Below are 22261 nucleotides of genomic sequence, written 5' to 3' on the forward strand. Positions count from 1 at the left end.
ATACAATAGGTGCTTTGAATGATGACGAGGTTTGATTTACATGGTGGTGTGGAAAAAGTCTTCAAACTTTGCATAATTTTGTTGTTTTATCACATTTTTGTTTTTGCATCACCCACTTCCAAAGAGTGGAATTTGGGCAATAATGTTTCTGCCTATGTCTGTGTGTATACGTACTCATTTGTCTGTAGTGTTTGCAAAATATTGCATAAATCATCAAGTTAACGTTTTAACAAAACTCCCAGAAAGTAATCTTTGGATGTACATCTATAACTGATTACCTTTTGGAGCCAGTCCAATTAAAGATTTGACCAAAATGGCTTTAACTTCATCATTTTTCAAAACAGATGATTTTGGTTTAAAACTCTGGTATGAAAGGCAACATGCGTTCCTTCAGAGAGCACTACGCCTTTAAAGATTTTGTTGTACTGCAATGATAATAGAGGGTTTCGTTTTATTTAATTTCAAAGCGTTTTTGAAAACATTATTACTGAAAAAAAAACAATAGCGTAAACCATATTATTTTATTACTGGTATAAAGTTCACAATAAAAACTAAAAAAAAAACCTACACATTTTAGAGCACACAACATCAAAACAGCAAAATGAAAAAAACATTTTCTGTAGTATTTTACCAAATTTTGTTGCTTTATATTTTACGGTTTGCATAAATTGAACTTTTTTTGTTGTTTTTTGTTCCATACAAATAACTTTCATTGGATAAATCTATTTATAAACATATATTTTTTAAATTGTATAGTCCACAAAACAAACAAAACAAATCAAAATGTTAGAATGCAAGGGTCTATTCACAAAATTTATTTTGCTTAAGTTTTTTTTTTTTTCATGTGTGACAGATTCAAATATTTACTTAATTTAAATGTGCCTTTAAATGAAGCCAATAAACTCTTCAAGGTCCCATTTGATGTTTAAATCACATTCTTGCCATGGTTGTGTTTAGTCACGAGGCTTACAGCTCTGGACACACTTCTCCACGCTTAATCGAAACTTCATAAATGGCATTTCTTGAAGTCATGGTCGCAGAGATGCACTACAACGAGTGTATCAGTCTGAGAGTAACTGTGTGCCACACGCACCACGTGAGAAGATGCATGCATACTTTATGTGTGCATTTTCAACATTAGAAGCAGCGGGGGCTTGGATGAGCTTCCCTGGTGACCCAGAAGGCTGCAGCGGGTGTGTCAGTGTCAGTTTGATTAACTCTAAAACCAGGGCTTTGGGCACATGTGGTCAGGTTAATGAAACTCAGTGAGAAGGCACTTTTTCGTGGTTCCCTCCCCACCAAGAAGCTGTGGGTGACAGGATGAGGTTCAGTGGCTTTCCTCCCCTCTCCCTTGCTCTCCACCACCGGGACGGTCTGATACCTTCTTTAGGCTCCTGAGCTGTTGAGATCTATAACTCTTCTGCCAACACAAGCCTCCTTTCAAATTACATCCCAACAATTTTCCCCAATTCAGTTCATACTCTACTAATTGTAATTTCTTTGTTTTTTTTTGAGGACACAACTAAGAAAGTGTATCATTTTAGGAAAAAAATAAGGTAATTTTGAATTTGATGGCAGCAACACATTTCAAAAAAGATGGGACAGCTGCAACAAAAGGTTGTAAAAGTAAGTACAAATAAACAGGTGGAGGAGGATTTTGCAATTATTTTTTTACTAATTACCTGGCAAGGTCAGTAAGAGGACTGGACATAAAAAGAACATTTAAGAAAGGCTAAATCTTTCAGACGTAAAAATGGGCAGAGGTTGTGAAAAAACTGTCTAAAAACACTGGAACAGCACCGCATTAAAAACAGGTCTGATTCTGTTCTGGACATCACTGAATAGGCTCAGGAACACTTCCACAAATCACTGTCTGTAAACACAGTTCACTGTGCCATCCACAAATGCAGGTTAAAGCTCTATCATGCAAAGAAGAGGCCACATGTGAACACCATCCAGAAGCACTGTTGTCTTCTCTGAGCCAAAGCTGATTTAAAATGGTCTGGAAAACTGTTCTGTGGTCAGACGTGTCAAAATTTGGAAACCACAAATGCTACGTTCTCTGTACTAAAGAGAGGGACCATCTGTCCTATTATCATTGCACGGTTCAAAATTCTGCCTCTCTAATGGTATGGGGGTTCATTAGTGCCTATGACACATGCAGCCTAAACATCTGGAAAGGCGCCATCAATTCAGACAAATATATACAGGTTTCAGAACAACATTTGCTCCCATCTGGGTGACATATTTTTTCAGGGAATGCCTTGTGTATTTCAGCAAGACACAGCTAAAGCACAGACTGCATCCATTACAGCTACATGGCTTCATAAAGAAGAGTCCAGGAGCTGAACTGACCCGCCTGCAGTCCAGACCTCTCACCAACTAAAAACATTTGATGCATCATGAAACCAAACAAAAATTCAGCAAAGAAAACCCAGGACTGTAGAACAGCTAGAATCTTACATAAGACCAGAGTGGGACAACATTTTTCTCTAAAGCCTCCAGCAGCTGCTCTTCTCAGTTCTTAGACGTTTACAGACTGATGTTAAAAGAAGAGTGGATGCTTCACAGTGGAAAACATGGATCTGTCCCAACATTTTTGGGATGTGTTGCTGCCATAAATTTCAAACTTAACTTTTTTTTTTTAATAGTACAGTTTTTTAGTTTAAACATTTGATATGTTTACTGTCTGATTACGAATCAAATATGGGTTTATAAGATTTGTATATCATTGCGTTCTGTTTTTATCTACATTTTAAATGCAACACAACTTTTTTTCAGAACTGGAAATGGTCTCTTTTAAGAAAATACAGTAGCTATTTATTTTCCTTTCATTGTCAAATAATTGTTTTTCTGTTATCTAGACTTAAGGCTGAGAGAGTTGAATTTCAGAAATTTCTAAAATTTCACTAATAAAAATTGCTTTTTAACACACATAATAAATCTACTCAGGTTTTCCCAACATGGCACCCACTTTCCAAAGCCTCAAAGTGTTCCTCCGTGCTCTCTCCTTCTTTGCTGATACAGAAGTAGGGCACATTGGAGAATGAGCAACACAACTGTGAGGCATCCTGCCGCTAGGAGAGGGAGACCCATCTAATCTTTCCCTATCCACTCAGGCCCCAGATTTATATATTTCTCGCAATCTTGATACTCAAAGCCGTTTTGATTTTGAAAGTGTGTGTCTGCTTGTGAGAGAGGAAGTACAGGACTGGCAAGAGGTACTATTGGGGGTAGGGGTGGGGGGGGTTGTTTGTGCTGTCCTTTAGAAAAAGAGCTTAGGGGTTCAGGAGAAGAAACGCGGGGAGCTAATGTGAAGATTTAGGACTTTCTCAGAGGCTTGGCCTCGTCTAAGCTGTGTTTGCTTGAGCCGTTTGTGGGGTCCTGCTCACACTAAACCCAGATTAATATTCCCCCCATATCCAACCGGCCCAGACACCGGCTCCCGGCCTCGCTGTCCTCCAACACCCCTCTCTCTATTCCCTGCCTTTACTGGCCGTGATCGTCTCCTTTCCCTAATCCAAGTTCGCTGCCTCTCATCTCGCCCTTTATCTCGTCTAAATAAGCACCTTTCTCATGGCTTCTTTCCATGAGGGGGTGGGGGGGATCAGCAGGAGGAACGTAAATATGTTTTCCTCATCACTCCTCATTGCTTACTGACCTCTGTGAGGTGTTATTATCAGAGTGACTGTTAAGTCCTTAAATTGCTTTTAGCCAGGTTCACTGAGGGGGGGTGGGGGGGGGTGCGCTTGGCTTTAATGGCTTTGGATAAGTTTAAGTGCCACAAAATGTAAAGGATGGCTACTTACTGTTTAAGGTAATTTAACCACGAACAAAATAAAGCAGCAAAATAAATATTCACACTTTAAAATCTCAAAAAAAAGTGCCCTGGTGTAATTTGTTTGGCACGCATGTTTTATTCTTAACATATGAGCTTTAATCCAAGTCTTATTCTATCTGGTATGAAACATGTCCCCTGATTTTACAAGATACTTTTGCACTTCAAATCTAGCTATACTTTGATATATGTTAATGTGTAATGTGTACAGTCATACCTATTGATTGTAGCAACTGCAGCATTAATGTTATTATTAACTGAATATGAGCAAACAGGCTGCCAGAGGTTTCTGCAGCACTTCACTATTGGCTCTCAGACTGCAGAATTTCTCATAAGATTTCCACCTAAAGCATCTTCTTCTTCTTCTTCTCTTTACTGTTTTCTTTTTCGTTTCTCCCTGTTTTTCTTGTTCCCTTTCTCCTGTCTGGATCGAGATTGAGGAAGGGAATAACGAATACATTTTGAGCCGAGAGAAAAGGGGATGAGTCTGGCGTGCTAAACAGGCAGGCTAAACCCATTACCTAAGTGTTCTTTATCTTCCTCTTATGCTTTTGTTGTTTAATCAGCTTTGTATCTTTCTAAATCCTGGATTGAGATAACAAACAAATGGATGAGCTCAACATGCTGAAGTAAGAAAGCCTTTTCGCTGGCACTTTCAGCACTGGAGACAATCCTGGTGCTGCACATGTGGTCAAGGGAAAAAACCCTCAACTTTGTTAGATTCTTTTGATTTCTGGACAGAGCCAAACTCCAATTCTCCTCAAAATTACGCCCTGTACCTCCCTCCCCCCAGCTGAAAGGGCCCAGGAAGGCATGGGAAGTGGGGGCGGGGGTGTGGAGGGTAAAGCCTGGGCTCAAAGATTTGCAATCTTCAGCCACAATTTCTCTCTACTTCTTCTACATAAGAAAAGAGGGATTCCAGATTATCTCTGGCATTCAGAGACAGTGAGAGTTGATACTCAGCTAGGGGACTTTGCTGCCAGTGTGGCTGTACAATAACCACGGTTATCAGTTATTTGTGGGTCACTTTATTCAGATACATAGGTACCAGTGGTTGAGGAAGCGGGACATTAAACTCTTCAAGCAGAACAAAAAGTCTTCAAGTCTTGCTGTTATCACTGCAGTGCTCTTCAAGTCTGCGTCTATTTTTCTGCTTTAAATATAATTACTTAATGTGCACAAAAACCACTGGCAATGATCATTTTGTCATGGTTTCAAATGCAACTGCTTTTATAAATGAAGAGCACATCCTGAAAAAGAATAGTTTTGTATTTTTATTTTAATTTTGGAAAAGGTTGAGTGTATCCGGTCTCTGGTTTTAATGTTAAAGCTGTTGCAGGTTATCTTAACTTGCATTAATGTAATAATATAGATGTTTATTCATTCTCTTGTTGGCAAGGTGACCAAATCACATCAAGATTGTTAACCTGTTCCTTTATAGAAGAGGAATTTCAGGGGTTTGGGGAATTTTTTTAATATTATTAATAAATCTCAATGATTCTTCATGAATCTGAGATTTTTAAAAGATAATTTTCATATCCCCAAACAAGACTAAAATAACTGTCGCTAAACCATGTTAGAAACTAATAAACCATGATACAATGTTTGGTGATGAAATGAGATGCCAAAATTTTAAGTGTAATTGCCCTTTTTGTCCATCTTTGCCTTCTTCAACAAATTTTCTGAAGTTTGAATGATTTTTGACTCGATTTGTGTCTTCTGTGGCATCTCTTCAATGTTTAGTAGTTTTTTTTTTTACCTTGGTGTGGAATTAAACAATTGATTAAGGTTAGCTGGCACTATTTAACCCACTTTAGGTTCTTCCATAGCATTTCTACTAGATTAAATTCATAATTTTAAGTTGCCACTGAAAAACGATTACCTTTATTCCTTTTTACTATAATTTAACGGAACAAATTTTGTTTAGATTGTTGTTTGGATCCTCGGAATTTGTTGGCATAACTGAGGACACATATAGTTCAATCAGGCCCCAATCATAACACAACCACCACTGTGCTTCGTATATAGCATGACAACTTTCTGCTGTAAAATGTTTTTACTTCTACAAAGACTTGAATGAGGCACAGATTGTATTTCTTGGAATAACTATAACTTACCAAACACTGAGTTATTTACTTTAAACAATAGGACAAATGTAAAGTTACACTGAAGGTTGAGCATGTCCTAAATGTTATTTGGTGTTTTTATGGTCATAGCATAATTTCCTTAACCATGTTTGACGACCTATCTTTAGTGTTTGATGGAATTACACTGTACAGTCAACAAACAACCATTTGTGCACCTCTGAGATACTTTAAATATTCAATTCAAAAACTATCAAAAGAAGAAATTCTACATCATTCAATGCTGTAAGAACTCAGAAGTTCCTCTGTGACACCTAAACTTAATATTTCAAATAATAAAAAAATACACAAATGAAAACAACTCTGTTCATACCAGGAAAAGTGATGATAAAAGTGGGTGCAGGCGACCTCAATGTGCATCTCACAGTTGAATTCCCTAAGGGCATAGGGGCTCATCGCCCCCTCTTGTTCCCCCCCATCAAATACATACACACACACTCCTGCGACCCCGCGATACACACACTGATGTGCACGTACACAGAGTCTGGGAATGCTGAGGAAAATAGCCCTCATTTATTATTGCCACACTCCCTCGACTCGTCCCCTCGGTTCAGCGGGTGCGCTGCCAAAGCACGTCTTCCACCGACAATGTCACACAATTACCTCTTAACTGCTCAAACAAATAGAGCGACCCAAAGAGTGACATCAAATCAAAACTGTCACAGGTGATTGAGTCTAGTCATCAAGGCAGCCCGCCACTACCTGTCAGGAGAGTGAGGGAATGAAGGGAAGAGGGAGAGAAGAGGCAGAATGTGATAGCTGCCCTATAATAGACCCCTAATAATGTATAAACACCCCCTTTCTCTTTTGCGCGATTCATATTAAAGTTGGGCAGAGAGTGCACGATGCCCTCCTTTTCAGCTGCTCCGCTCCCTCTTGGGACTCAGGATGGAGAGAAATGGCTGTGAATGGAGTAATGATAGGGAAAATGATAGAGGGGAGATTGAAATTTCCATCCTCCCTGAACCATGCTCCCGAAAAGACATTGGCTGCTAATGGGGTTAGATCATACGCATGAGAGTTTGAGGGCTGACTGATGTTGATACTTCAGAAACAGATTTAAAAGAAAAAAAAACAAACAATTTAACACTTTAGAAAGGGCGACTCCCTTAAGGTTCGGGCATAGAATGATAGTTTGTGGACCCCAGAATGATTCGAACTGTGCTGGTTTCCCTCTGCACAGAAAATAGACCCAGACAGCAGCTGATGGTTGTTGTGCAGCTGTGACGGAGAAGATGCAGATAGGTGCAAAGGTGCACCTGCGAGGGGGAATAAAAGCCAGAGAAAATATAAAAGCCCCGGCAAAGGATTGAGCAACAGCAAGCTAGGGGTACGTTAGGGACACAATGATGTTGTCAGTGTCTGATGTAAATTGGAGAATGACACAGTCAACAGACATGGCTGGCTGCTCGCTGGCTGGGGCCATGACACTGACAAATGGAATATTTCAGAGGACTTAATCAGAGGAAATGGGGTTTGGTCTGCAGGTGACACAAGTCCCGCTTCAGCACTCACAAAAAGAAAACTGATTGCCTGTCTTGAAACCCCCAGCATCTCTCTATTTTTCCGTGTCTGTTCCTCTGCTGCCTATCTGACTCTCACTGCTTCCCTCTCCTCACCTGCCTCTGTTACGCCGTTACAACTGCATCCAACAGGAGATAACCTGTGAAAGCCGTGCCGGTAAAGTCAAGAAAAAGTCAAACATACATTAGCACATACAGTATTTCTGTAGAGTGTTGGTGACTCCATTTAAACAAAAGTCAGGGAATCTTCTTGCCACGTTTTGCAATGCAATCACACAAAACCACAGCACTAATTAGTTATTGGACTATATGAAAAAATGACAATTATTTATATACAGCAAACACCTTTTTAGCCACAAAAAGGACGATTTTAAAATATGCTTGGTGTTGCGTTTGAAAAGACACATACTTTACCCCTTTTTTTCCAAATATTGACATTATTTATTAAGGCTTTTATCAAAATGTTTAAGCTGCATTACCAATTACCAATGCATTACCAATTGTGCATTTAAAACAAGCCACCTGCCTGTTACAACACACCTGACATGCAAACTTTGATGCAAGACTATTTCCAAATATTAGGCCGTGTGTGTGGTGGGCTCAAAACAAACGCAACACAGGCAGACTCACAAATTTAATACAATACCAGTTAGGTCATCAAGGTTTTTAGTAAATTAAGCAGCATTTACGGTCATGATGGCAGCATGAGGTTGAATAACAATTTGCAAAAAAACAGTTTGTAGGTTAGACTTTTAACACCATGGTGATTCTGAATTCTGATCTACATGTTTGAGAACTTACTATGCTAACACGATCACAATAGCAATGCATGCATTATGTTACATTATTACAGGCAGACACAATTTAGTCCAAAGAGTTAATGGCAAAATTTTAAACAAAGACCTGCGCAATCTGTTAATGCTCAGAATATGTGTTGGAGATCAGTCTCAGCAACTACCACACTAAATTGTAGGTCATTAGCTGTAAAACTGACTGAGTCATATCCATTTTTGTGTTTTTTAGGGTCAGTTGGCTGTGGCAGCCATCTTGAATCGGGTTGACTCCAAAAGCTAATCAGTTGTAGAGGTACACCCAGTGATTACTTTCTCCAAGTTTCACTAAAATTCCCCAAGTGGTTCACGAGATAAACACTGGTGCACGCCTTTGTTATTTTTAGTGGCAGACAATGATAATAAGTGTGAGCATGGCTGTTCTCAGCTTCTGCAACTTACTTCATCATCTAATATCAGAACAACGTTCGTTTAAATTCTCCTGCAGGTAACTAACTTTATGTAAAGTTCCACACACAAAGCGACAGGAAACAAGTGAGCTCCATCTACCGACTCCTCCGCGTCCATGTTGTGGCACAGCGTTGCCACCTGAAGTTGCATTCGAATACCAGACTGGTGATTTGGTGCCTGAAGTCCAGTAGTCCCACGCTGGGCATGAATCATGGCAAGGGGCCGCTGCCTTGTCACAGTGGCTACAGATCAATGATAATTACCATCTTGACATGAGTACGCTTATTACTGAACAGGATCAGGGACAGGGGCCCGAGCTGTGGTGGCCGTAGGGGCCGATCGATAGTCCAGGAATAATGGCTCTCTGGGGCCCTAGATTGGACTTTGCCACTAAACAAGCCATTACAGCCGCACGCATGACAGCTTAGGTCTAGATATGCGTCCTAACTCTCCTTCTCCTGAAGGCTTCCCTCTCGGAGCCCGCCTCACTATGGCTCCCACATGCCTCAGTACTCAATCTTGTCATGGACTGTTATGGGCAGGCGAGACACATGCCTCTGGCTTTGAGACGTGTTAACCAGAAGTGAGTGATTAGGGGAAGCATGCTGCTACAACATAATGTGCTCCTGTGCAACACACCGGAGAAAGGGGCCTTGCAATATGACCTGATGATTGCCACTGAGTATTGAGATCAAACACAGCCACACCTGTGTGTGTGTGTGTATACACAACCCGCACACAAACAAAACACACACAAAAGCAGGCACATCAATGCAAAGCGATGCTGATCCGTCTATGGCAGCCCTCATCTTCTTTTCTCTTTGATTTTTTTTTTTTTTTACCATTTCCCTCCTCCAGATCCCTTNNNCCCCCCCCCCCCCCCTTCTCTTTTTTTTAATCCGGTCATACCTGTAATCGCGCTCTGCGACAGGAAACTTCAGAGAATCAATTAGTCGTCGCCTCATCCGGGAGCCAAGACGATTCCTCTCGACTTGAGCCGCAAACTCCTTCTATCAGGAGTCATTCTGCCTGCCTAACACCCAGACTCCTCTCTCCTGAGCCCGGATAGGTTTGACTCTAAGCCTCTAAAACGTTGACAACCCAAAGCGCCTTTTTCTCGGCAAGCCCTAACCGCCTGCCTCACCCCGGCCCCGTCTCCTCTTCCTAACCATCATTGCTGCTAAATGCAGGAGGATTTGTTTTCACTCTGTAGCAGTGCTGTGATAATGGTGCTGTGCCTCGGCATTTCATCCACAATTAAATTAACAGTCCCATTTAAATGAATAGATAAGAGTGTATGAATTTTCTCTGGGCCTTCCTTTGTCTCAGAGAAGTGAGCAACTCAAGAAGAGGTTTGAAGGACTTTTTTGAAATGCCCCCACATGTCACAAAGGAAAGTGCAAACCCAGGACTATTCCAGCTGCAGCAGGCCCTTTAGTTGAGTCTGGAACAAACATTTAAGGGTCAGATTTAATACCCCGCCCCTGCCTTGTGTATTCAGATTAAAGACTAAGGAGGATTTGCAAAGAGCCTGGAGTCTCTTGTTTAAAGACTGTGTTCTCCACTTAACCTGCAATTTACCTGTCACTTAAGCCTGCTGCAGTGATCATCCACACCTCTGGAAGTGAAAGGGGGCTGTTATTTTTCTTTTTTTCCCCTCTGCAACTATGAAGAGAGGCTTTATGTTCACTTGAACCAATGAACGTGGTGTAATGAGTTCTCTAGATGCTGATGAAAGCAGCGATCATTTGTTATCGCTCACCGCCAAAAGGCAAGGGTGGACAATTGCCCTTGTTTGTGTATGCCTGTCTGTCTGTTACTAAAATATCTCACAAACTACTGGACAAATTCTAATGAAACATCCAGAAAGTTATCACTGGATGTATCTCTATTACGATGAACCTTTGAAGACAACCTGATTCAACTACAGCTCCATTCAACTGACCGTAAAAGCTGACCAAGACTAACCAAGACTGACCTCCACCGCATTCTGACCTCTAACAAATTGTGTAAGACTTTTGTTTAAAATTTTTCCATTACTTATTTTGAGTCATTTCTGTCTGGATGGATTTTAATGAAACTTTTAGGAACTAATCATTGGATGTACGTCTACAACTACAGTAATTAACTATTGAAGCCAGTTTATTGTAAGATGGCCTCCACAGACAACTGATTTGAGGAAACACAAAAATGACCACAACTCAGTCAATTTTAGTGAGCTAAACTTGGATGTGGCAGTAGCTGAGAGCCATTTACAACACATGCACTGAGCGTGTCTTCTCAGGGTGCATTATTTTTAAGGGTTGACCAAATTGGCTACAACTGTCATTTCCCAACATAAAATGATCTCTGGTATAAAAGGCAGCGGGCAATATGCATGCCTTCAAGGAATGTTAGACCTTCAATTTTAGATGCTTTCTGAAAGAGAGGGAAAAGAGATTTCCACTCCTGCGTGCACACATACACATAAGTTTCCTTCTAATAAACCTGAAATGACTTCTTGACCAGTTCTGAAGGCGTTGAATTTTGTGTGAGTTCTCTGGAGCGCCATGAAAGAGCTGCCCACAGGGCACTCAGCCGAAACACAATGTAAAACCTTATGGCTTGATTTGTATTGCCAACCTTGTTCATCTGCTCTGCTGAAAAAATCCTGCCACTGAAACCTGACCCCGCCCCCTCCCCTACCTCTCCACAACATGATTCATCCTCCCGCGAACCAAGTCAGGGGAGTGAGCGAAAACTGCCGTCATCATTCTAACACACCTCATCCATTTCATCCTCTCCTGCGAGTTGCCTCGGCCTCCGCTGGACGGCCATAACGTCACTCTAAATCTTCCTCCTGAACAGAACTCACAAGGTCCACGGCAGCAATAAAGTGGACCATTCGTTTTCAAAGCGCAGGCAAAGGTTGAAATGAGAGTGATGTGGAGACATTATCAGTCACTCACTGGGTGCCAAAGCTTTATGAGTCACTCCTGCCCCCATTTAAGGAAAAAAAAAAAAAGCTGTGCAGATGCCCACCAAACAGCCGCGCAGCTCTTGATGGAGCTTTACTCAAGTCTTTGATATGTCTCCTAATCTCCACTAAACTATCCCACTGGTTTTAACACCCTCACGCATTAGCCTATGTCTTATAACTTAAGAGTTTATCGTTAGGCGCTAAATTTAGACGCCCTTACTTAAGACTCAAGGCAGCTTGACAGCTGCGTGAATAAGACGTGCAAAATTATAAACCTTCCTAAACACAACAAAAGAGCAGAAAACGTTGTATTGTTTTAGATTTTGGTGCAATTTAGCCATGAACGATTTAGGGACGGGAGAGGATATTGTGATTTTCATTTTGTTTGTGTGGACGAACAGATCAGAGAAACTCTTTCGCGAAGGACAGGCCCAAAAACTGAAGTCACACATTTGCTAAAAATCCTTCCTCTCTAGCTTGCTTTATTTTTAGAACAATTTCTATCCTCTTTCCACTATTACTTCCTTTCTTTCATCCCCCTTCTCACCCCCCTCCTTTCTCAACAAAACCCGTTTTTTTTTCTGGTGCTCATGAGAGTTGCCTTCTGGATTCTGGGGGAACCCACCTGTCCACCCACACATCAAGCCAGTTCCCACTGGGCTTCTGTGTTAAATTCCAAAGTTAAAACCCATTACCAAGCTATCAGCTCGCTCATAATGCTGTCTAACGACCTCATTTCCCTAAGTGTCAGCCCAGTCAGTCATCTGAAGGGCCTGTCAGCTCCACCGCTCGTGTCCGAGGGTCCCGGCTGCTCCGAGGCAACACCGCTGCCATCGCTGTGCGCACCTCGCCTCAGCCTGTCCTCATCAAATACAGGATAGAACTCTCAATCTCTAAAAAATATGTCAAAGCAAAGTGACTGGGGACACAGGGGGTAAGAGACTTTGGAATGAAACGGCCGGGAATTTCATTCAGCATATCCGTTCTATTAGTCAGAGCGGCACAGTCAATCAGAGTCCCATTTTGATTTGAGTGTGTGTTGGGGTTGGGGGTGGGGGGTGGAATTGGGACACGGCAAAATGGCAGACGGTCATGGCAGGGCTATTCCAGCTCAGCCAAAATCAGTTCGAGGAGTTGTGTGTATAAAATGGATTTTTCACCATTTGGATCCAACGTCGTCGCCACCGCCTGTCCTTGTTAACCGAGACAACCTGGGAAGGGTGGTGGTGGGGGGCGAGGTTGCGCCGAAGATGGTTGAAGTTGCACGTGTGAGTCGGTGTGCGCAGGTGTGTGTGTGTGCCGTCTCCTCAATCTCTCCTCGTCAGGTCTCCCAGCGTACGTTTCTGTAAAATGATTTGGTAAATATGGAAAGGGGCCCCTAGGCCACACAAGCCTGGCCCCCTCTTTAGGAGTGGATAATTGACTCCTTTTTCCCTCCTTGATAATTCATTGCTTGCATATGCCAGCTAATACATCAGCTGAAAACTGCCCTGGCCCTCATCTCCCTTGACATTGGCGCGCGCGCACACACACACACACACACACACACCACCACCCAGAGGAATGAGCGGCTGTGGAGAGAGCGAGCATAAAAAATGGAGATGACAAATGGGAGCACTTCTAGATCTATGAATGAATTATGTCTTCTAAATACCTTGAGCAGAGGCAACTGTCAGCCGCCGTCTATACTAATCTGGGACAAAATATGACCAGCGCCGCATTAAAAAAAGGAAGGAGCGCGGCTGCTGGAGAATGAGGCGAGAAATGAACGAGCAATCAGGCCATTAAAATGTGGTGTCTGATTCAGCTTTGGTGGACGTTTGCACATTTATCACGAGATGGAAATGTCCTCCTTGTTTTTGTCATTTTAATACAGCCCCCCCGCCCCCTCCCTCTACCACCACAACCCCTCCATTCAAACATATTAGGATTATTCCAACAGGACAGAGATATCATTTGTTTTACAACAGCAGAGTCAGCACTCACGACAGTCGTCAGGAAGTAGACGAAGCCGGACGCTGTTTGATCGGTGGCGTGTTTTATCCTGCAACAGAGGTGGAGTGGAAAGACAAATGGCTCACGCAACAAGACACAACTGTGTGTGTGAAGTTCAGCAAAACACACTGGGTCACTTACCTGCTGATGATTATGTTCAGATACGGAGTGGGGAGAACGGAGGGATTCAAAGACACCATAACCTTGCTATTGTTCTATCGTCTGGTTATCTGGGAATGTTCTATATTACCTGTGGGAAATTTATTTTGTCAGAGACAGTGCGGGGCCGCAGGAGGATCAGTCTAAAATACAGTGGGATGCAAAAAAACAGGAGGCCCAAGGACGCTGCGGCGTGGCCAGAGTGTAGTTGGAGGCCATGCTGCTTCCAGGAGCCTTACATGCTGGGATCATTCATCCAACAAAATTAAAACGTAAATACTGATATAACTTGGTAAAGTACACATGTTGGGAATCTGAAGATAATATAAAAAAACTGGGAAAGCTCCAAACAGACCTATATGTAATTAGTGTTTAGCGTTTTTGTTTTGTTTTGGGTTTTTTTTGCATATTTTCTCAATTCTATTACAATTATTACAATTTAACCAAATGCTTCAATTATTTTGTAAGCTATGCCTTAGATACATTTTTTTCAATTCAGACTTTTTTTATTGCTACATTTGCTCTATGCTCTTAAAACACACACATACACACAACTTTCACACCATAATTTAACATTTTTTATCCTCAATTTAATGCTTTTATTTAATGTTTTATTGTATTAAAACAAAAATATGAGACATTAAAGGAACTAAACACTTCTATTAAATCCAACTCAATCATTTTGCCTCAAACATATTATTTGTTTGACTGAATAAAGATTGTCCCAAGGTGCTTTCCATGCCTGCCCATATGCACTAATGTCAGGGGTCACTATTTTTAATTAACTTTAAGCTATTTTGTGCATATCTTTTGACTCCATTGCCATCCGTTAACTTTTTGGTGAGAACAAACCTTCAGATAATTTATTTTTAACATTTAAACAACTGAGTTTAGTGGAACCAGTTGCCATGACTAGTTTAAGTAAATCTAATTCAGTTTCTTAAGGCGTAGATGTAAGACAGTTCACCTCTAAACTACTTGCATTATTGGAAAAAAAGAGAAATAACTGGGACACTTTTTTTTTTAGGATTTAATCTGAGCCAAGGGCTTCTCTTCTTCTTTAAGCAAAAACAGCTTTAGTTACACTCTGCACAAACAGAAAGATGACAAATAATATTAATCATAATAAACAATTATGTCAGTGATGCTGTTTGGGAGTTTTGCAGACATTGTTTGGAGCAAAAAAATGTGTGAAACATTTCTGTCCTGACTGCAGGGTTTTCTTCTTGGGCTCCAGGGTTTGATGAATAGTCTGATAAGTATATAAAAAAACAATATTTATTATCAGAAATGTACTAAAAGCCAGAATGAGGTTCCATCTCTGTGAAGTTTAACAGACTGTGAGTTGCTCTCAGTCTGTGGGACACTAAAAACTGATTAAATAAGTAAATGTTTCACTTAGAGAAATAACTTATAACTAAATAAGGTTCAAAGGTAATTTAAAATTTTTATACTACCAACCATAAACTGCTTTATAAGTTTTCAATAGGTGTCTCTACAGTGATACAGACTGTTGAAATAGGTCATATATTGGTTTTAAAAATTCATTAGCCGTATTTAAAAACGTGCTGGACCACGTTATATTTGAAAATAAAAATAAAGCTTGTAATTAAGTGGAAAAAAAACAAAAAACAAAAATGAAGTAAACATGAGTCTCACCTGGAACTGAAGAAGCGGCATTTTTGACCCAAGTCTTAAACATGAACGACGACACTGCCCCCTAGCGTCAGAATATCGCGTCGCACACAGGATCTTCTCATCTGATCCCTGTTTAAACAGGTAAATAAAACTAATAAAATAGTTTTGTTGGGTGTTCTTTTTCTACTTAACCAATTAAAGCATAACACTATCAATCTATCCAATGACAACACTTAAAGTAAGTATTCTTTAAATCAGTTTATATTTTTAAAACAAAAAGAAATCTCAAACTGACTATATAGGATTGATAGATGTGAAGCTGCAACCTTTTCCTGTTTTCTCTCCACACGATGGAGTCATAACACCACACAGATATATCTTAGCCTGGCTGAAACCTTTTAACTCATTTTGTCTCTGAATCAAATGATGACACCCCTCAAACCTCCATTAAATGAAATGTTCCACACGTGAGCGTCTGAGCGTGCTCCTCTTTCTGACCAAAGCTGTTTTCATTAAATTAATGACTCTTTGTGAATCACCAGACAGCTCTCAGCAGTATACATGTAATTATGACTTTCCAGCTTTGTATCGACGTTATTAAATTCACAAATCATTACCTTAATGGCCGGTGTGGAATGACATCGTAAAAAAAATTATGGCAATTTTATGTGTTTATCAGTCATGAAGCTAGTTGTCATGGCTGATATTTGATGTGGTGTATGATTAATTCAAAGAAAAAGGTTGGTGTATGGTATTATGAAGCAGATTACATATCACCTTTATGGGAAACATAAAATAAGCTCAAATTATTCCTCCCTCACCTCCCAAAAAAACTGTTTTTTCTTTTTAGAGAAACTTCACCTTTCAGCTCGGAGTCTGTAGATGTTCAGAGCGGCTGAGTTTGACCACATCAGTGTCAACGATGCTTCCTGATTTCAAGCCTCTCAGCTGGGTTTCTGTTGCAGTGAGAAACTTTCTGCACTTTGTGTGTGTGTGTGTAGGACTTGGTGCAGGGAAGAAATCCTCGTTGAGAGTCTTAAGCTCCAGGGACAGGCGTGGACAGAGTTTACAATTTGCCCTCCTTCCCATTTTTCCTTCTGAAATCCAGATGTGAAAGTTGTTTTGGCATTTTTCCTTTTTTTTTAATGAAAGTAATTACTGAATTTACTTCTACAAGTGATCATCCACATTCAAGATGTTCACCACACCCAACTGACCTTAGCAAACCCAAAAATGGCTCTAATCTAGTTTTTATTTACAGATATGGAGCTAAAGGTTGATGCGGAAGTAGCTGAGAGTTATTAACAACACATACTCCAAAACCCTGAACTATGACTTTTCACATGTTAATAGAGCAGTTCTAAATATAAGCTTTAGAGTTACGTGTGTGATTAGGTGAAATTCACACCTTGGTGGAGAAATGGTTGAAAGAAAGAAAGAAAGAAAGAAAGAAAGAAAGAAAGAAAGAAAGAAAGAAAGAAAGAAAGAAAGAAAGAAAGAAAGAAAGAAAGAAAGAAAGAAAGAAAGAAAGAAAGAAAGAAAGAAAGAAAGAAAGAAAGAAAGAAAGAAAGAAAGAAAGAAAGAAAGAAATGTGGATGTTTTCAGTAAAATGGCTCTGCTGCAGCAGCATTCACACATCTAAAGCCAACGACTGTTCCATCCCCCCGGAGCAGCACGACCTCCTCATCATCACTACTTTAGAGAAATGAGTTCAGGTTGTCAAGACATGTCAACCTCCTCCATCAGCTATATTTTTGACTCACTATTCCTAAAAACAGGCACAGAGCTGCCGTCGCTTGATCCAGGAAGACAAAAAGACTGAGAGCGGCGCTGCTCGTCTCGCTGTGTTTGTGGACAGCAGATATATAATACTGAGTAAACAAGGCTCTTGCTTTTGCCAAGTGATGGGCAGCGTGTTAAAGAGGAGCCGTTTGCTCTGTGGCCACTGTTCCACATCTCTGAAAACAAAAGAGTTACCTTCACAAACTGCACATCCTATATGTAGCCTGACACGGTGGATGTTTTTCCAGCCTCTGGCTCTAATTATCGCCCACTGAAGGTGATAATGTTTTCATGTCTCTGTGTTAATCTGGCTGCCTGTTAGCAAAATACCTCATAAACCAGTGGACAGGTTTTAATAAAGCTCAGGAAGTAATCACTGGACGTACATCTACAACTGATTAACTTTTCTCTTTATTTATGAAGTGTTTTACATCACATGACAACACGGGCACAGAGAGAACGCTGAAGTTTTACACTGCTCAGTTACACCACAACTGATAAAAGGCAGAAAATTCAGAGTTTCTGAGAGGCTTTTAAAAGGGGAACAGCTTTTAAAGTGATAGTTCAGCTGTTCTGAAGTGGGATTCTGTGGAAAAGTTACAAACAAGTGAAACCTTACCTGTCATGGATAGCTTTCAGATTGGGGAAATAAAGTTTATTTCTAACACCAGAGAGGCCTGGCTGAGCGTCCTCCCTCCTCACATACAGAAGTGCAAATCACAGCAGATCTATGGGACACAAATTCGAGGTTTTGTGTTTGTTTTTTTTTGTCACAACAAGAAACACACAGGCATGCTGTCGTCTCATTTCCGTTTACTGCGGCTGTAAAAGTAAGGTCCATCCTGGAACAGAGCAATAACAATATCCTGTAACACGAGTCGCAATCACAGGTGTTGCACAACATGTTTCAGTGGCCTTCAGGTGTGCAGCACAATGACAGGTCAGAAAATATACAGAGAATGCTTTTGTGTCAATTTTTTTCCTGCTGGACTTGTCTCTGCCTCACCCTGTGGATCCTCTCAGACACGTCCATTCTGCTTTTATTCACTCAAGCTGCAGACAAAGGTTTGTGCTACGTGAAGGAGGGGTTCTGATCAGGCAGCAGCTGTGTGGAGGCACTCTCCTTGCTCTCAGAGGTCGGGCTCGTTTTCTCTCCGGTGATGTCCGTGTCACACGTGTCTGATGTATGCAGCTGCCGGACTCCAGCCATGGCGTTGCAGTGGTTGGAGCTGGACCTGTGAGAAGAGCTCGGGGAGTTGGTGGGGCTGAGCTGGACGGCTGTCGTATCCTGAAGCGTGTGCTCGCTCACCTCCATCTCGAAAGTCGCGGTCCCCATCCTCATTAGCCCCCACTTCTTGGCCCCCTGGGCTTTTCTGGCCATGTGGGCTGGCGGTCTCCTGCTGGCCACGCAGCAGGCTGTGAAGAACGCCAGCGCTATCAGTAAGAGAAGAGGCCCGATGATGATGGGGGGGTTGCCTGCAGGGATGGAGGTGCCAAAGGCGAAAGCTCCCACCAGGGTGATGTTGATGCCAGCCAGCATGATGCACAGGCCACAGGCGCAGCACAGAGCTGGGGAGGGCAGGCTCTGGTGCTGAAGGGTAGACTGGTCCGGGATCCTGTTGGGGGCCGGTGTTCTGGAGGTTTGATCAGGCATGTCTCATCAGATGATCCACTTTATCGCTTTGGATGTTGCGAACACTTTATGATTCTGCAGATTAAGATGGGGAATCGGAGAAAATTCAGAAAATAATTTACTTTATTGTGCCTGTGGATATAATTTATTTTAAAAAATAATAATTTTGGAGCTAAAGAGTAACAACAGGAGAAACTGAGTTTCTGTGAAAATGTGGTGGGAATACTGTGTGCTAAATTAAATTTGCCCAAGAGGTTGAATTTAATTTGCTCAACTTAAAATAAGAAAAAAGGTAGCTAAAAGCCAAAAGTTGCAAAGTTTTACCTAAAAGCTGAAAGTAGCACAAGGCTAGCGAGAAGAATAAAGTAGCAAAAGGCTAGCTAAAAGCTAAAACTAGCAGAAAAGTAGCATAAAAACACAAATACAGAGGAAATATGCTGCAGCAGATTTCTATGAGAACTATTTTGTGAAGGAATTCAATAGATCTCAATGTATTTCTATGGGGATAATATTTTTAACTGAAGTTAAATATTTTTTAAGGTATAAAAGTTGCAAAAACTATAATTCAGAGAACCCATCTCCTGAGCATTTGGATTTTTAAATGGTTAAAATAGCACAAAGTATGCAGAAGTAGCCAGAATGCCAAAAAGCTAAATAAAACAGGAAAAGTACTGTGTGAATACTGAATTTGAATTCACACAACTTATGATTGTAAAGTGGTTTACATAGGATGTAGTACAAGTATTTCTGAAGTCTCAATCAAGTCAATGGTTTGCAGGAACGAAAAAAGACATAAAAACAGAAATAAAACAGTTCTCAGTCACTCACCTCTTCAGACCGGCTGTTCTGTTAGCGCCTCGCCGTGTTTTGTGCCTCCATGATGCTGCTCAGCTGCAGGGTAGAAGTGAAGTGATCTCTCCCTCCTGCAGGTGAACCAACGCTGAGCTGCGGCTGCGCTGCTCCTCGCTCACCGCCAGGGGCGCAAGAGAGCCGGTTCTAATCAGCCCGGTCAAATCAATCATCGATCTCTTGCTTCTGAACTATTTACATCCTTCTTGTATGAAAATGTTAAAAAAGACAAAAACCTAACCCTTTATGAATACACTCTCCTGTGCTTTCAATGACTAAACATTAAATAAAAAAATAAAAAAAAAAATCATTGACTCCCAAAAGGCAAAGGCAATTCTTTTGTCTGTTAACAAAATATCTATTAAACTACTGGACTAATTTTAATGAAACATGCCCCAAATAATCATTAGGCATAACTCTACAACTGATTAACTTTAAAAGCCAAAATGGCTGCCAGAGCTAAATGACCTTAAAAAACAAAATGTCTGCAACTCAGTGAGTTTTACAGAAAGTTTAAAGTGGTAGTAGCTGAGACTGAGACAATTTTATGGTAAAATTTTCAGGTTGAAGCCAACAGTAATTTGCAGTCCAGGTGCTACTGAGTGCACAGGATCTTTGCTTAAAACTTTAGCTTTAATTGTTGGAGTAAACCCCGTCTGTTAGAAAAATATCTCACGAACTAGTGGACTGATTCTAATGAAACTCTCTGAAATAATTGGTTGTACATCTACATTTAGAGTCAGTCCAATTCAAAATGGCCACCACAGCTAATCAACATCAACAAACACAAAAATTGCTTGAACTCAGTTAAAGTGACAAACTATTGAGCTGAAGTTGTACGTGGTAGTAGCTGAGAGTCATTCACAGTCGTACTCTGAGCCCGATATCTCACAGTATAGCATGACCAAAATGGCTACCAGTCCGTCATTTCTCAGCATCCGATCATCTTAATTTAAAACTCTAAGCAATAAACATCCTGTCAGGAAACGCCCGGTCTTTAATTCATCTAGTTTTTGTCACATGCGCGCTGGTTAGTTCCCCTCCAATCCCGCCAGCCTTGACTGGGTACAAAATCACTTTCAATTAATAATAACCTGGAATTAAAAACAGAATCTCACACTGATAGAAAAAGACTCCTCAATGGCATAAAAACACATTTTGTTAAAATGACGCAACACAATTAATACAAGCAGTTACATTTCAATTTTTTTTTTTATTGAGAACTCTGCATCCTGTAATAAAAATCTGCTCCGAGTACAAGAAGTTTTGTCGCGGGACCACCTCCTTATTTGCGTACAGATTACCATTTCTCATTTGACAAGGAGGGAAATAAATACGTCATTTTATGATTCATAATGGGAGCGCGAGGGCTTTAACGTAGCAAGAGATGTTACCCAACGCAGGTCTCTGAGCAAATCTCTCTCAATTCCTGTCAGCCAATGGAGGCCATCAGTTGCCATAGGGATGGGGTGTCCATGGCAACAGTGCGAAGTGAGGAGAGTCGTTTAGCAGCTGCGCATAAAGTTAAACGGGGTTAAGAGAAGTACGACTGATTAACTGCCATCGAAGGTCCCATAAAACGGATGGTTTCTAAATTAATAAAACTCATTTAAAACAAAAAGGAGAAGTTAAAATGTTATGAACCTGGTGGACTCGAGGAAGACGGAGCTCAGCTTGGTCCATCACTTCTTGTTGGCACATTCGCAGAACCACGAGTACAAAACAAAACAAACAAAAACACTGAATCCTTTCATTCACATCATCCTATATGCCTCGCCGCCGAGCGCAGCATCGGCTGTGAACAAATCCCTTTTGAGTTTCGTTGATTATCTACAACCTAATATTTCAGAATCACAGTTCAAGTCATTCAGGCTGAAACACAAAAAAAGTAACAGAGTTAAAGTTCCCTTTGGTGTGCAGGAAAAACAACTTATACCAACCTAGAACTGTGGTTATCTCTAATAAGTGAAATATTACTACAGGTGTTAAACAAATGCTTTATGATACATTATTATCCTCATTCAATTAAAGGAATAATTCAGATCTTTTGGTGTGAACGATCCCTCCGAACTAGCTGAAACGTTTCTTTTAAAGTACATCAGTGCTGCAGGTAGCTTGTGTTGAAGTGAAAGCTAAATATCCCTCCTTACGCCTGATCGTTCCGCTCATGGTTTCAGGTAGCCAGGTTTAGCATAACGTGCTGTAAATGGGTAGTATCAGGAAAGGGCCCAGCGTCCTCCAAGTGTCATCCACTTCTATGTGTCAAATATAAATACACACATCCATACACAACCAGTCGCTTACACGCGAATGCTTCAGCGAAGCAAAGCTGATCTCCTCCCACCAACAATTAAAATTAAATATTAACCAATTCACAGCTGAACAACAAGAGAAGTAAAATCTATTCAATTAAAATGAAATCGCATCAGGACAGAAAAAGCTGCACCGCTGTCCTGCATCTCGAAAATGCTGTTTTGGTAATGATATCCATCTTACTATA

General features: G+C 40.9%; 1 protein-coding gene across 1 annotated transcript; it reads right to left on the bottom strand.

Annotated features, from left to right (window-relative positions):
• Positions 1-17691: 17691 nt before the first annotated feature.
• On the bottom strand, positions 17692-22123 carry LOC119616799 (transmembrane protein 275-like). Its single transcript, XM_037974319.1, has 2 exons — positions 19741-22123; positions 17692-18987 (listed from the first exon to the last, which is right to left on the bottom strand). Exon 2 carries the CDS (start codon positions 18931-18933, stop codon positions 18352-18354), a length of 582 nt encoding a protein of 193 aa, XP_037830247.1. The 5' UTR covers positions 18934-18987; positions 19741-22123; the 3' UTR covers positions 17692-18351.
• Between the last annotated feature and the right edge of the window lie 138 nt (positions 22124-22261).

The sequence above is a fragment of the Kryptolebias marmoratus genome, linkage group LG24, assembly GCF_001649575.2.
Source record: "Kryptolebias marmoratus isolate JLee-2015 linkage group LG24, ASM164957v2, whole genome shotgun sequence".
Classification (NCBI taxonomy): Eukaryota; Metazoa; Chordata; class Actinopteri; order Cyprinodontiformes; family Rivulidae; genus Kryptolebias; species Kryptolebias marmoratus.

Excerpts from the sequence above, each read along its gene's own strand:
- LOC119616799 (XM_037974319.1), bottom strand. The coding sequence starts at position 18,933 with ATGCCTGATCAAACCTCCAGAACACCGGCCCCCAACAGGATCCCGGAC.